At 35.1% G+C, this 17,260-nt stretch overlaps 1 protein-coding gene across 1 annotated transcript in view; it reads right to left on the reverse strand.

Moving 5' to 3' along the window:
* LOC149792072 (annexin A6-like) overlaps positions 1 to 17,260 on the reverse strand; it is a 126,126-nt gene that overhangs the window by 53,410 nt on the left and 55,456 nt on the right. Inside the window, exon 11 of the mRNA XM_089970563.1 lies at positions 11,082 to 11,271. Within this exon, the coding sequence (XP_089826689.1) occupies positions 11,082 to 11,271 (190 nt within the window). The remainder of the gene's footprint in view (positions 1 to 11,081; positions 11,272 to 17,260) is intronic.

Consider the following 17,260-nt stretch of genomic DNA (forward strand, 5'->3'; position numbering starts at 1 on the left):
AAACTTCTTCTTCACACAGTGGACTTAAAGAAGCAGAATGGATATATTCAAATAATTACATTTTCATTAGTCTTAAACATTGATTGCATAGGTAACTGGTACTTATTGATTTCACAATTGGGGGCCCTATTGTTTTTACAGAAGGAGTCTCTTTTCACATAAGGTGCAGGTCCTATTGTCTTCACAGAAGTGGGCTCCATTGTTTTCACCAAAGGGGTCCTATTATTCTCGTAAAAGGTGGGCCTGTTGTCTCCACAGAAGGAGTCATAGTGTTTTCACAGAATGGGGTCAAATTTTTTGCAGAAGAAAGTCCTATTTTTTTCAGAGAAGGTGTTCCTATTGTTTCACAAAATGGGATCCTATTTCTTTACAGAAGAGGGTCCCACTCTTTCCACAGAAGTAGGTCATAATGTTTTTACAGAAGTGGGGCATAATATTTTTACAGAAGTGGGTCATGTTTTTACAGAGGTGGGTCATAATGTTTTTACAGAAATGGGACATAATATTTTTACAGAAGTGGGACATAATATTTTTACAGAAGTGGGTCTTAATGTTTTTACTGAAGTGGGTCATAATATTTTTACAGAAGTGGGACATAATATTTTTATAGAAGTGGGACATAATATTTTTACAGAAGTGGGACATAATATTTTTACAGAAGTGGGTCATAATGTTTTTACAGAAGAGGGTCATGTTTTTACAGAAGTGGGTCATAATGTTTTTACAGAAGTGGGACATAATGTTTTTACAGAAGTGGGTCATAATGTTTTTACAGAAGTGGGACATAATATTTTTACAGAAGTGGGACATAATATTTTTACAGAAGTGGGTCATAATGTTTTTACAGACGTGGGTCATAATGTTTTTACAGAAGTGGGACATAATATTTTTACAGAAGTGGGTCATAATGTTTTTACAGAAGTGGGTCATAATGTTTTTACAGAAGTGGGACATAATATTTTTACAGAAGAGGGTCATGTTTTTACAGACGTGGGTCATAATGTTTTTATGGAAGTGGATCATAATGTTTTTACAGAAGAGGGTCATGTTTTTACAGAAGTAGGTCATAATGTTTTTACAGAAGTGGGTCATAATGTTTTTACAGAAGAGGGTCATGTTTTTACTGATGTGGGTCATAATGTTTTTACAGAAGTGGGACATAATGTTTTTACAGAAGTGGGTCATAATGTTTTTACAGAAGTGGGACATAATATTTTTATAGAAGTGGGACATAATATTTTTACAGAAGTGGGTCATAATGTTTTTACAGATGTGGGTCATAATGTTTTTACAGAAGTGGGACATAATGTTTTTACAGAAGTGGGACATAATGTTTTTACAGAAGTGGGACATGTTTTTACAGACGTGGGTCATAATGTTTTTACAGAAGTGGGACATAATATTTTTACAGAAGTGGGTCATAATGTTTTAACAGAAGTGGGTCATAATGTTTTTACAGAAGTGGGACATAATATTTTTACAGAAGAGGCTCATGTTTTTACAGACGTGGGTCATAATGTTTTTACAGAAGTGGATCATAATGTTTTTACAGAAGAGGGTCATGTTTTTACAGAAGTAGGTCATAATGTTTTTACAGAAGTGGGTCATAATGTTTTTACAGCAGAGGGTCATGTTTTTACAGACGTGGGTCATAATGTTTTTACAGACGTGGGTCATAATGTTTTTACAGAAGTGGGTCTTAATGTTTTTACAGAAGAGGGTCATAATGTTTTTACAGAAGTGGGTCATAATGTTTTTACAGAAGTGGGTCATAATGTTTTTACAGAAGCGGGTCATAATGTTTTAACAGAAGTGGGACATAATATTTTTACAAAAGAGGGTCATGTTTTTACAGACGTGGGTCATGTTTTTACAGAAGAGGGTCATGTTTTTACAGACGTGGGTCATAATGTTTTTACAGAAGTGGGACATAATATTTTTACAGAAGTGGGTCATAATGTTTTTACAGAAGTGGGTCATAATGTTTTTACTGAAGTGGGTCATAATGTTTTTACAGAAGAGGGTCATGTTTTTACAGAAGTGGGTCATATTTTTACAGAGGTGGGTCATAATGTTTTTACTGAAGTGGGTCATAATGTTTTTACAGAGGTGGGTCATAATATTTTTACAGAAGTGGGTCATAATGTTTTTACTGAAGTGGGTCATAATGTTTTTACAGAAGTGGGTCATAATGTTTTTACAGAAGTGAGACATAATATTTTTACAGAAGAGGGTCATGTTTTTACAGACGTGGGTCATAATGTTTTTACAGAAGAGGGTCATGTTTTTACAGAAGTGGGTCATAATGTTTTTACAGAAGTGGGTCATAATGTTTTTACAGAAGAGGGTCATGTTTTTACAGAAGTGGGTCATATTTTTACAGAAGTGGGTCATAATGTTTTTACTGAAGTGGGTCATAATGTTTTTACAGAGGTGGGTCATAATATTTTTACAGAGGTGGGTCATAATATCTTTACAGAAGTGGGTCATAATGTTTTTACAGAAGTGGGTCATAATGTTTTTACAGAAAAGGTTCTATTGTTTTCATAGAAGGAGATCCTATTTTTTCAAAGAAGGACAATTTTCATTCATTCATTTAAATATGTGGATAGTAGTAACAATGAAATCCACAAAAACTGATACCCCATGAAAAAGGAGTAAACTGAAGTACATAATTTACAAAGTCAAACACAGATTTGTTTCTCTTGATATTGGGAATTTTTAAAACTCTTAGCTTTAATAATTTAAAAAAATTATAACATAAAATAAGAAGCAATTACTAATCCAGATACTTATCCAGACAACCATTATCACTGATCCAGACAACTATTCATCACTGAACCAGAAAACTTGTATCACTGATCCCGACTACTATTCATCACTGATCCAGACAACTATTCATTATTGATCCAGAAAACTATTCATTACTGATCCAGACATTTATCACTGATCCCGACAACTATTCATCACTGATCAAGACAACTACTCATTACTGATCCAGACAACCTTTATTACTGATCCAGACAACTATTCATTACTGATCCAGACAACTTATATTACTGATCAAGACAACTATTCATTACTGATCAAGACAAATATTCATCACTGATCCAGACTCATTACTGATCCACACAGCTATTCATCACTGATCAAGACAAATATTCATCACTGATCCAGACAACTTTTATCACTAATCCAGACAACTATTCATCACTGATCCAAACAACTATTCATCATTGATCCAGACAACTTCTATCACTGATCCAGACAAATTTTCATTACTGATCAAAACAATTATTCATCACTGAATGACTAATCCATACATTTTTTCATCATCAATTTAACAATCAAAAGTTTATTAAGTTATCAACATCTGAAGGCAGTTTTATTTTACATCCTACTGGTTAATGATCTGGCTTACCATAATCTGGGTCAAACGTTCAATTCTCAGTTTTATCATAATACAGTGGTCAGCAGGAAAAAAACAAACATGCAAAAGACAAGCATTTCCTTTTAACTATTTAAATTGATGACTGTTTAAAAGTACTGACGTTGTTTACAGATATAAAGTACTGACATTTTGACAAATATAACGTAGTGACATTGTTTACAGATATAAAGTACTGACATTTTGACAGATAAAAAGTATTGACACTGTTGACAGTTTCAAATTATTGACATTGTTGACATTTTGCAAAACAAAAATTTGCCCATGCTCACTGGAGCACTTCTGTTGCCAAATCGTCAGTTTGGGAGGTATGTGGATTTTGTACATTGTCAAGCTCTTCAATTTCAAAGGTGGGTAAATCTTGCATGTAGTTTGCAATCCCACAATGCCTAAATAGAAGTGATTGGTTTTTAAAGATACAGGAAGTATGAGGCTAAGTAGTAGTAATAGTAGTAGTAAGCACATGAGTGACACAACTCAAGTCCAAATGAATATAGATGCCATTCCAAAATGGAATTAAAATTTTTGATGATGGTCAGGTTTCTAACTTTTTTAATGGATCTATTTTGTTTTCTTTATATTTATGTCACTAAATTTATGTTTTCCAATAAGATACATTTGTTTTGAAATTCCAGCAATTTTCAAAGACTACTGAGCATTCCAGTACTTTTTCAAGCCAAAACCTAAATTCATGCATTTTTCAAAGGTCAAAATTCAGCACTTTTCAAAGTTAAACAGCTAGTGTCGCATGGGTCAGTTCAGCCTGAAGACAAAACATCTAGAGTAGTAGGGTCAGATCAGTATGTAAGCAAAACAGAGTAGTAGGGTCAAATCAATCTAAGGCAAAACAGATAGAGTAGAAGGGTCAGATCAGTCTGAAAGCAAAACAGAGTAGTAGGGTCAGATCAGTCTAAAGGCAAAACAGAGTAGAAGGGTCAGATCAGTCTGAAGGCAAAACATCTAGAGTAGTAGGGTCAGATCAGTCTGAAAGTAAAACAGTAGAAGGGTCAGATCAGTCTGAAGGCAAAACAGCATGAGTAGTAAGGTCAGTTTAGCCTCAAAGATATACAAGGATACCATGCATGAATAGAATTTTCCATTCAGGTTGTCTTAGGAAATTCCAAGATATATCATCCATATATTATGACATGTAAGCATGATTTCTTCAGAGTGTTAGCTTTACTTTTAATGCACAGAAAGAAGCCAAATATGGTGATATTTCTTTCTGAGTGAATCTTAACCAAAAATAGCTTTCAATAATGCTGGTCAGGACCTGATTAGAAATGAACACTGAAAAAGGTATCAGAGATGCTCCCAGGATTTTATCATAAAGTGTGATTTTCCCCGTTGTCACAAAAATAAGATGGAATGAGGAGGCAAAGGAAACAAATAGTTTCCTATTTACATAACACTGCATTATCCATCTCTTTATTTGTGATCCACTGTAAGACCCCTATTGAAATCAAAATCTTTAAAAGACATTGTCTCTAGTTGTATAAACATTAACCTGTTCATTGTTTCTCAACTTAATCTGTTCCTTATCTGTATATGAATATTTTTCTGTACTGAGAACCCACTCACATGTATTGTCATATGGACAATTCTGCTCCAAAATAAGATTTTCACTAACATAAGCTCTGCCAAAGTTTAACTTTCTTGAATTAGCACCTTACTGACTACTGTGCCAGATTTACTATTCCATTATGCCGTATTAGTATTTAAAGTCCATTAATGCCATAGTTTACTTGTTAACAGGTATTTTAATCAAATAAATATCTTTAGTTTTTGATTTCATCTTAAGATTCTTATTTATTAGATTTATCCTAACCTTTATGCTGTGGTTTTATGGTTTAGTAGCATATGATCCCACAGGGCTAAATTGTGACGAGAAAAGAAACAAAACGTGCACTCTACTTTTAATTTGTATTTTAATTTGGCTTGTTTGTCTGCTTTTTCGACATTTAAAGATACTGCTGAAATGAGGTGTTGACCTGCATGCCGTCTGCTTTTGTCCATCCAACATGTGCATCGGATTCATATTTAGCACTATTTTAGGGCTCAAAATCATTCACTGATATCTCCATTCCACTTTCCCAGCTCCCATAAATCTGATGTGCTTCCTAACATTAAAAATAAATTGCCTTCACAACTATGATCAGCCAGTATTTGCCAAGCTAAAGATAAATAAAACTAGGAATGGGTTATTTTGGGTTTTAGATAACCCATATTATAAATACACTTTTGTAGAACTTCCTTGATGCAAGGTTCAAACTTCGAAACAATGCAGGTTATGGGACCCAATGTGCCAATCAACTTTATGCTGGTTCCAGGGCCCAATGTGCCAATCAACATAAATTTAACAACCATTCATGTCAGGCCAAAGAAGCCAGATGTGTAAACAGTTATAAAAAAATACATGTCATGACAAGCGCTACAATATTTCAACAATTTCTGTAAGCACATTACGGGTGAATGGCTGAATAAAGTTGTATATTGCGCTGAGTACAGTTTCATATGCACAACCTGAAATCAGTTCACAGAGTTCTTGCACGTCACCCTTTCCAAGTGTACAAATTTTGCATGGATTGCATGAATTAGAGCATCTCTGAAGTATCTGTAAAAACCTAATCTTTACCAATTATTTGATGATCAAACCTAATCTGTACCAAATGGCTGATAATCAAGCCTTACCTGTACCAAATGTGCAATGATCAGACTTAGTGTGTACCTAATGAATGATGACCAGACTTAGTCTGTACCAAATGAATGATGATCAGACATAGTCTGTACCAAATTAATAATGATCAGACTTATTCTGTACCAACTTTATGATGATGAGACTTAGTCTGAACCAAATGAATAATGATTAAGCCTAACCTGTACCAAATGTAAGATGATCAGATTTATAGTCTGTGCCAACTGAATGATGATCAGACTTCATCAGTACCAAATGAATGATGACCAGACTTAGTCTGTACCAAATGTATGATGATCAGACTTAGTCTGTACTAAATGAATAATGATCAGACTTAATATGTACCAAATGAATGATGATCAGACTTAGTCTCTACCAAATGAATAATGATCAGCCTTATTCTGTACCAAATGAATGATGATCAGACTTAGTCTGTATCAAATAAATGATGATCAGACTTTGTACCAAATGAATGATGACCAGACTTAGTCTGTACCAAATGAATGATGATCAGACTTAGTCTGTACCAAATGAATGATGATCAGACTTATTCTGTACCAAATGAATGATCAGACTTAGTCTGTACCACATGTATGATAATTAGGCCTAACCTGTACCAAATGTATGATGATCAGACTTAGTCTGTACCAAATGTATGATGATCAGACTTAGTCTGTACCAAATGAATGATGATCAGACTTAGTCTGTACCAAATGTATGATGATCAGACTTAGTCTGTACCAAATGTATGATGATCAGACTTAGTCTGTGCCAAATGTATGATGATCAGACTTAGTCTGTACCAAATGAATGATGATCAGACTTAGTCTGTACCAAATGTATGATGATCAGACTTATTAGTCTGTACCAAATGTATGATGATCAGACTTATTAGTCTGTACCAAATGTATGATGATCAGACTTATTAGTCTGTACCAGATGTATGATGATCAGACTTATTAGTCTGTACCAAATGTATGATCATCAAGCCTAACCTGTACCAGATGTATGATGATCAGACTTATTAGTCTGTACCAGATGTATGATGATCAGACTTATTAGTCTGTACCAAATGTATGATGATCAGACTTATTAGTCTGTACCAAATGTATGATGATCAGACTTATTAGTCTGTACCAAATGTATGATGATCAGACTTATTAGTCTGTACCAAATGTATGATGATCAGACTTATTAGTCTGTACCAAATGTATGATGATCAGACTTATTAGTCTGTACCAAATGTATGATGATCAGACTTATTAGTCTGTACCAAATGTATGATGATCCGACTTATTAGTCTGTACCAAATGTATGATGATCAGACTTATTAGTCTGTACCAGATGTATGATGATCAGACTTATTAGTCTGTACCAAATGTATGATCATCAAGCCTAACCTGTACCAAATGTATGATGATCAGACTTATTAGTCTGTACCAAATGAATGATGATCAGACTTATTAGTCTGTACCAGATGTATGATGATCAGACTTATTAGTCTGTACCAAATGTATGATCATCAAGCCTAACCTGTACCAGATGTATGATGATCAGACTTATTAGTCTGTACCAAATGTATGATCATCAAGCCTAACCTGTACCAGATGTATGATGATCAGACTTGTTAGTCTGTACCAAATGTATGATCATCAAGCCTAACCTGTACCAGATGTATGATGATCAGACTTGTTAGTCTGTACCAAATGTATGATAATCAGACTCAGTCTGTACCAAATGTATGATGATCAGACTTAGTCTGTACCAAATGAATGATGATCAGACTTAGTCTGTACCAAATGTATGATGATCAGACTTATTAGTCTGTACCAAATGTATGATGATCAGACTTATTAGTCTGTACCAAATGTATGATCATCAAGCCTAACCTGTACCAGATGTATGGTGATCAGACTTATTAGTTTGTACCAAATGTATGATCATCAGACTTATTAGTCTGTACCAAATGTATGATCATCAAGCCTAACCTGTACCAGATGGATGATGATCAGACTTGTTAGTCTGTACCAAATGTATGATGATCAAGCCTAACCTGTATCATCTGTACAAAATGTGTAAATAAATTTATTTTGTATCTTAAGTTTTGGGACATATGACCTAGGTGAAAAGAAGTTTCACCATAACTTAAGGGACAGGAAAAAAACTGATTATTTTTATCATGTCCCAATATATACAGTAATATGTACCAAATGTTTGATGATCACAGATCTAAGAATACTACATGAAGTTTTGGTATTTCTTTACTATGTTGGATTGGCATTTATTTCACCAAGTTTACACCCCTCACTCATAACACATGTATACTACCCTTCACTGAGTTTCTGGTATGTGATCAGTACATAATAATGTTGGCAGCAATGACATTATAGCATATATAGCTGTACCTATTGTTTGCTGATATGGTGAGACAAAAGAGATAAAGTATTGCCATAATTGCATGGTGAGACAAAAGGAACAAAGTATTGCCATAATTGTACGGTGTGACAAAAGGGAAAAAGTTTTAAAATAATTATATGGTGCAACAAAAGGGACAAAGTATTGCCATAATTGTATGGTGAGACAAAAGGGACAAAGTATTACAATAATTATATGGTGAGACAAAAGGGACAATGCATTGCCATATATAATTAACGACATTATAGCACAGAGAGCTGAACCTATGTTTCTCTTTGCTGATATGGTGAGACAAAAGGGAAAAAGTATTGCCATAATTATATGGTGAGAGAAAAGGGACAAAGTATTATAATAATTATATAGTGAGACAAAAGGGACAAAGTATTGCCATAATTACAGTGGAGCCTCGTTAATCCGGACACATTTGTTCCCAGCGAATATGTCCGGATTAATGAGTTTTCCGGATAACTGAATCATGCACATTTTTTATTTTACGATATCATCACTCCGTATATATGTACAGGTATATGCTAGCTTTAAATGTAATGTACTGTATATTCAATAATGGTTGAAATAAATTAATGAATACATCTATTAATTTGTGTTTATTTCACATTATTATAACATGTGCTTGTACGTACATATACAGTAAATAGAAGTTTAGACAGTTATCACATCGAACACATCACACTATGTTCATGTACATGTATGTACTGTACATACATTTATTATGTCAATTTCCTGAAGAAGTCTGTAACCTTTGTTTGCCTGGATTCTTTGAAGCCCTATACTGTCCACAGCTTAAAAATGTCAACTGTATTTGCACAGCAAACAATAAACTGTGATTGTTACATACAATTGGTAAACAACAAAGAGGCTTAATGACATTTTTAATTTATTTACCACGTTATGTCAAAAAGCGTGGACGATTTGATCCCAGTGTGTTTATTTAATTATTAACACCCCGTCGGCGACTAGCTAAAACAGACATTGTTTATACAATCGCTGGTTACAATATGGTCACGCTACTTAGTTATTGATAGTGGCCATAGATTCTCAAGGGCTTCACTACTGTGTTTTATGTATTATTCTTCTGACTGTATTTTCACATATGATTTTTCAAATTTTCTTATTTTTGGACAGATTATTTCCGGATTATCGAGACAAGTTTTAATGTAATTATACACTTTAGTCCCCGATTTTGATTTCCGGATCCGGAACGCGGATTTCTTGATTAACGGAGCAAATTAACATTTAGGAATTCCATTCCCGTTGAATTATGTCCGGATAGCGAGGTTTCCGGATAAACGGAGTCCGGATTAACGAGGCTCCACTGTATATGGTGAGAGAAAAGGGACAAAGTGTTATAATAATTATATGGTGAGACAAAAGGGACAATGCATTGCCATATATAATTAATGGCAATATATCACGGAAAGCTGTACCTATGTTTCTCTGTTTGCTGATACAGTAAGACAAAAAAGACCAATATTTACAGAATTAATGGCATTAACATTATTATAGCAGCAAGAGTTATACCTATGTTTCTGTTTGCTGATATGGTGAGTTGAAAAGGGACAAAGTATTGCCATAACTATATGTTGAGACCAAAGGGCAAAGTATTGCCATAACTATATGGTGAGACCAAAGGGACAAAGTATTGCCATAATTATATGGTGAAACAAAAGGGACAAAGTATTGCCATAACTAGGGGCAATCCATTTAGTACGTACACATGGAGGGAGGTAATCCAAATGTAAACGTTTGCATATGGGGGGGGGGGGGGGCTACTGATAATGTATGTATGCATAGGAAACAGGGGGTGGGGGATGGGGTGAAAACTCTATAATAATTTGTCTAATACATAACCTGTTCGACTGGGTTCAGTTGTCGTTTGAATTTTAGCAGACACTAAGCAAACTGTTTAAAGTTATGCAGCTTATTTCTTTGATGCAGCAAAATATACATCGGTGGACTATTTGTTTTTCAAGACACGTTAATAGTAATAATCCTTTATGGTTTCTGCATGGATTAAATATAGCAGTTCTCTCTTTGACAAAAGCTTCAGAAACATGGGGGCAATAAGTTTTTTTTTTTAAATCCATAAAGAGCTGAACTTCTTTTCTCTCTCTCTTTCTTATATCGGACCATATTTGATTTTGATCATGAGATGCAAAAAGAAAAATGCAATGGAATACGTATGGATCCTTCTCTCTGTATCTCTCTTCCCACCCACCCCGAAAATGCATTTTAGTATTAATGATGCAATTTCCCTATTGCTGGTAATCTGAAATACCATACATTGATACTTTTAATATTTATGAAACCGGAAGTTATTATAATTTAATTCCACACAGCATTGCAAGTTTTATCCTATCTGCACCTCAATAAATTTTCATGTCAGCATCATTATAATAAATTATGTAAGTAAAAGTACATAGCATGTTTAAAATACTTCTTGTGAAACAAATTAAGTACTTTTAGTTACATGGCAAATATGATATTGCAATCAGCAACCAATACCTATAGTCTTCATCCCACTCAGAATATCTCCAGATAGTTCACTCTTCAATACCTCCTCCATGTCTTTCTTTGACAAACTTCTGCACGCCTCAAATGTGGCTCTCAGCTGCGGGTAGCTCCGTGACACCAATATCTGCATACATTTTGACCTATCTGTCCCCCATTTCTTCTCTCCTGCTTGGTATAAATCCTGGAAAAAATCTTATCATTAGATCACATCAGTTGCAAAGAAGAGAAATTATTACTCTAACAGACAATGATTTTGATTGATGAAACTTTCTCAGCCACCAGACAGAGTTATGATGAGTTTTTCCTTGGGATAGTATTTCTGCCCCAGTAATTAATAAGTTCACACCCTGATATTGTGTCATCAAGTAAATTATACGAACTTAAAACATGGTAAGCAAGAAAAATATTATTCTCCACATGTGTAGAGATTATGGAGAAATGTAATACTTGTGGAGTATAGGCCTGTTCGATAAGGGTTGTTACATCCCTTGACTTATTAAGTCCCCTAATTTACCCATGATACAACGCTCTTCCGGCGAGCAAATCTATACGCTGTGATGGAGGCCAACAAAGCATCGAATTAAAGCTATCCAACAGTATATAATGTGTGTATATATCTTATTAATCACGTCTTCATTTGATATCAATTTATAAGGTTCTCATCAGTCTAAATCGATCTATGCTAATAAAAATGTGTTAAAATGCAAAATAAATTTATTTTTTATTTTTTAATCAGTATTGCATGCGAATTTACTGATTTTCATATCCTTCAAACATGCCTCTACCCATGCCGCTTTGCGATGGTACCACATATTTTGATGCTAATTCAATTGATTTGAAGAAAAGATTTCAAGCTATTCAACAGCATATAATATGTGTAGATATGCTATTAATTACTTCTTCATTTGTCTGTCTGTTCCCCATATGCTTTCCTATATAAACATTACCGATCTTCATATGCTTGCTACATGCGTCTACCCATGTCGTTTTGCACTGGTGCAGTGGTGCCACATATTTCTATGCTAATACTATAGATGTGAAGCATAGAGCCCAATTATACATATAATTTATTCTGCATGGACAATACTGCTAACTTTTAAGTTCGACCTTTCTTCAGTAATATCTATGATGTCTGGTTTTTTTTACTCATGTTAGTATAAACAAGGATATAAGATGATTTATTCATTGACAATTGACATTCATAATCTAATTCAAACATGTACTTGATATTTTTAAAAAGCACATTCTTATTACATATCAGACAGAACTGATAATTTGCTTTGTTTTTAATGTGTCATCTCTTGACAAATCTAATTCATATTCCTCTTCATCTAAGCAAAATATATTTCACTAAAAACTGATTATTACATTATCTAAGTTTGCCAAGATAACAACGAACATATTTAAATATGTGTATGAGGATTTATAATAATAATAATAATAATAATAATAATATTAACAATAGTAATAATGCTTTAAATAGGAGAATTTATGTGTTATGGGTTGAATTTTAATGATAATAATATAAATTCAGTCTGTGAAACACATAAACACGCTATCACACTTTTATCTAAATTTAAGCACTCAAGTTGATGCATTCGTAAGGGGGTATTGCTCACCGGAAATAGAGATTGTAAATTCGTGCATACGGTGTCTGTTTTCAATTCACTGAAGAGCTCTTCAAGGGAGTCTATTTTCAGGGGCGGTAACAACCGTTATCGAGCAGGCCTATAGTCTGTGTCAGGGATTTGCCAAGCCTCATCCTGACACAAATACTATCGCCTGGCTTACATCTCCTATCCTACCTATGTAGGTGAGAAAGAGTCTATCATTATTCCTGTGATATTTACAGCAGAAATTTCATGGGATTGGATGGGAGGAATGAAATGGCCTTTGATATTTGATGACTGCTATACGGTGGTGACAAAATTACTGTAGATTTTATTGTATAAAAGATTTTAATAGTGTAAATTTTATCATGTGAAAATTGTTTTCTGGAATATATTCTGTGACCCTTCAAACCCAGTTGTTACTGCAAATGAATACTAGTCTGATCTCTCTCTGATGTTTGCATTTAACAGTACTAAAAGAAAAGAGAGAGAAGCACTGGTGTTAGTTTGATCAAAACAAAATGGAAAACAAACTTCTATTAGAAAAATACAGTATTTAACATATATGTTGGGACATGATAAAATAATTATTTTCTTTCCTGTCCCAGAACTTATAGTGAAACTTTTTTCATCTAGGTCATATGTCCCAAGACTTAAGAAATGAAATAAATTTGTATTGCATTTGTGCTCCCCCCCCCACTGCAAGTTGCAATAAAATAGATAAATAAAAGGCTTATTTGATAATAAAAAGAAAGAAACTAACCTTGTATTATTATCATTTATGCCTTATTTTCCTCAAAATCAGCATTAAAGAATAAAATATATCCATGAAATCTGTATATGTATCGTAGGCTTTGATACTGTAGCGTGTATCGCTTATGTCCGATAACACATGCCATGTTGTTCAATGACATGAACACTGAGAAACAAATTGTGTGTGGTTGTGCTTAAAGGTTTGAATATGTTATCCAACTGAAAACTGGATCCAACAAAATCACCAACAAGAGGGAAATAATTAACCGATATCTTGAAGACAACTGTCATTTATGTATGACACGGTATTAGATGCAAAATAATCAAGATCAAATCATATCCAGGTCTAATTTATGACAGTATCTCACAAATATAAATCATTATTTGAAAGCACATTCACTTGAGTGTAAGTGACAATCTTTTTGCCAGCATGGGTTACAAAAGTATCATTACTATTTATCTGCAGACATCAATGCTCCTTTGTATTAATTGTAACTACAAATGCCAAGCACACAGAAGCCTGGGTGGTGAATAAACACAACTGGAGCAAGCAGTAAACTCCTTCTTTGAACCTACCGACAGGACATCAAAGACAAAGGTTATTTTTATTACAAAGCAAGCTGACCTCAGAAGCCAACTTTGGTTCCTTTTCTTTTTTGAAAAGGATATCAATACAAGATTATTTTATTGCAAAGCAAGCAGCAGAGGGGGCGAATCGGACATTTTGTCCAATCGTTATTTTGCTTAATTATTACTTTCTGCACTCAACGATCTAGTGTCGTCAGCGCCTGGTAAAAAAAAAACGACGACGTCGTTGGGGGATCGTCCAAACGTCATTTGGTTTAATTAACACCTTCTGCGCGTCGATCCCCAGCGTCGTCAGCGTCCGGTAAGCACGTCGACGACCGCGTCGATGTCATTGCCCCCTCTGCTGCTAAGTGGTTATTTACAATGAAAGTCTTTATGATCTTACAAACAGAGTGATCACTAACTCCTCCTCTTGCAGATCAATTAGGTTATTTGACTGATCGGTAATTTTAAAATTAATTCTCGTTAAAAACCGATCATGGCATCGCATATAGACCGGATTAATCGGACTCTCAACGATTAAAAATCCCGGAGGGGCTGTTGGTGAAAACGAATAAAGGATATATCCCTGTTGAGCCTGATTTGATTGCTTGGTATCTACCTGGTAACTTCCTTCGACAGCATCACACACTAGATTAATCGCTATCACCGATGCAATATTTACGTTGTATGGAGCAATATGCCTACCACCATCTCCGTTATCGTGTCTGAGGATAGTTGATGGGGGGGTGTCCGCGGGTGGATTCTCAGGCCATCCTAGTATGGTTCTTATTGAACTGTTATAAATATCAACCATATACCCCGGTGTGCTTATTTCAATCGTCGACGATAACGTCGGTTCATGAACCGTAATAGCGATTTTTGATTCCTTTCCTGTGATCGATTTTATCCTGCGTTGAAATTCTTTATTGATTTGCTCTATTTGGTATGACCCAGTTGGTATTGTAACCTCCTCCCAGTCTGGGGTCCCATCGGGTTTATTTGTCCGTGCAAAAACCAGCGAGTTATTAGGTTGTTGTCCGTTAAATGCGTCCGCTCGGATATTAGGCCAACTGTGATATACTCGCAATTTTGCCAGTGCTATTTCCTTTACTGGAACCGGTGATGGAAAGTTTACACTGAATTCGGGTTTCGTTGATGTTATCGATATCATATTTGTTTGTACCGGAGTGGTGTTCTCCGCGATCCGCTGAAGTAATTGAAACCCTTCGGGGTTCAGCGACATTATTATTATTCGTTGTCTTTAGTGTCTAATTTCAACAACCAGGTGGTTCCGGCTTCCAGTTGAAAATCCTCGATTTTTGACATCGCGGAGCTATACAACTGGACCATCGTGGAGAATTCAACATCGGATACGAACAAATTATCAATCGATAACGAGATCAACCCGGATAATTTCGAGTATGCGTCGGATACTATTTGATGTTTTACTGTATACTCGTTGAGTTTTTTCTGAAAACACGATGATATCTTCCTAGTGATTGCGTTGGCAACTCCAGCAACTGTTGTCATTGCGGAGACAGCGATTGGAACAGCGATCGGGGTTATCGTGGTCACCGTGGATAAAATAACACCGGCGCCGGCTATTATACCCGACACCGAGTACACGACCGCGTCGATGGCGGTTATTTTACGACGGTATTTTTTTATTTTTACACGGTATTGTTCGGAAAGCGTTTTCAAGTTCGCGGAAAATTCTTTTGCGGTATCGAATCGATATTGATGTGACGTCGGTGATACCTCTGATTCAACTTCCTTGGTGGTCATTTTTATTTTAAAAGAGCTAGTGTTTTTAATTACTTAGATTCGCTGCAAATTCCACATACCATGTAATGTTTGCCCGGGCTAGATTTCTATCAACGGCATAAATTGTAAACTGTTCAGTTGCGTTCCTGTCTATAATTGTTGATATTGTATTGTTAAACCCGGATGAACTCGACGATAATATATTAAACTGCATCATTGAAACCAGTGTCAATCGATAAATACCCTTAACAGTTGCGGTAATATTTAATGTATTCTGTGTAGGAGTCCAATCGAATGATCCATGCCGAATTGTGTATACTGTGTTGATGATGTTCTCATGAGGGATTTTTATTTTTTCGAATTGCTCTGCTACTCTCGGTAGTCCGTCTTTAATCGCTTCAACATCAGTTTTAATCGTTCCTATTTCCTGTATATGCGTGTCCACATCTTTTTTGTTCGCTGCAACCCTAGTAATGAGTGTATTTATTTCCTGTATATGCGTGTCTATACTTTTTTTGTTCGCTATAACATTAATTTTGAGTACTTCTATTTCCCCTTCATGCACGTCTATACTTTTTTTGCTCGCTATAGCATTAGTGTTAATTGTTTCTATTCTCTGTCTATGCGCGTCTACATTATTTATGATCGTTACAACATTAGTTTTGATTGTTTCTATTTCCCGTGTATTCTCGGTCATACTTTTTTTGTTCGCCGCAACATCAAGTTTGATTGTTTCTATTTCATATGTATGCACGTCTATACCTTTTTTGTTCGCTGCAACATCAGTTTTGATTAATCCTATTCCCCGCCAATACGCGTCTACATTTTTTTTGTTCGCTTCGACATCAGTTTTGATTGTTCCTATTTCCTGTGTATGCGCGTCCACACCCTTTTTGTTCGCTTCAATATCAGTTTTGATTGTTCCTATTTCCTGTGTATGCGTGTCCATATTATTTATGATCGTTGTAACATCAGTTTTGATTGTTTCTATTTTCCGTCCATGCGAGTCTACATTATTTATGATCGTTGCAACATTAGCGCCGATTATTTCTATTTCCCGTTCATGCGCGTCTACACTCCTTTTGTTTGTTGCAACATCAGTTTTGATTGTTTTTATTTCCTGTCCATACGCAGTGATATCATTTATAGTTATTGTAATCTCATCCGGCTTGGTATTTTTTTTACCAAAGAATTTATCAAAGTTGTCATCGATCCTGTTAACATTTTTTCGCAACGGGGGTAAATTGGCCGACATCTCCATAAGATCCGAAATAGCATTTTTTATTTTTACAAGATTTGGTTCGTCTGCCGTCGGGGGTCCCCGAAAAAATCTTTCGACAATGTCTCGCATTTCGCCGATGTGCGTTATTATCGACCTGAACTGTTCTCCCTGCAAGTTAAATTCACCACGTAAACCCTTTAACGAATCCGACATGGTTACATAATTGTTGCCAAGTGTACTTATTTTTCCAT

This window comes from Sinohyriopsis cumingii, chromosome 9, assembly GCF_028554795.1.
Source record: "Sinohyriopsis cumingii isolate HCF-2022 chromosome 9, ASM2855479v2, whole genome shotgun sequence".
NCBI classification, from domain to species: Eukaryota; Metazoa; Mollusca; class Bivalvia; order Unionida; family Unionidae; genus Sinohyriopsis; species Sinohyriopsis cumingii.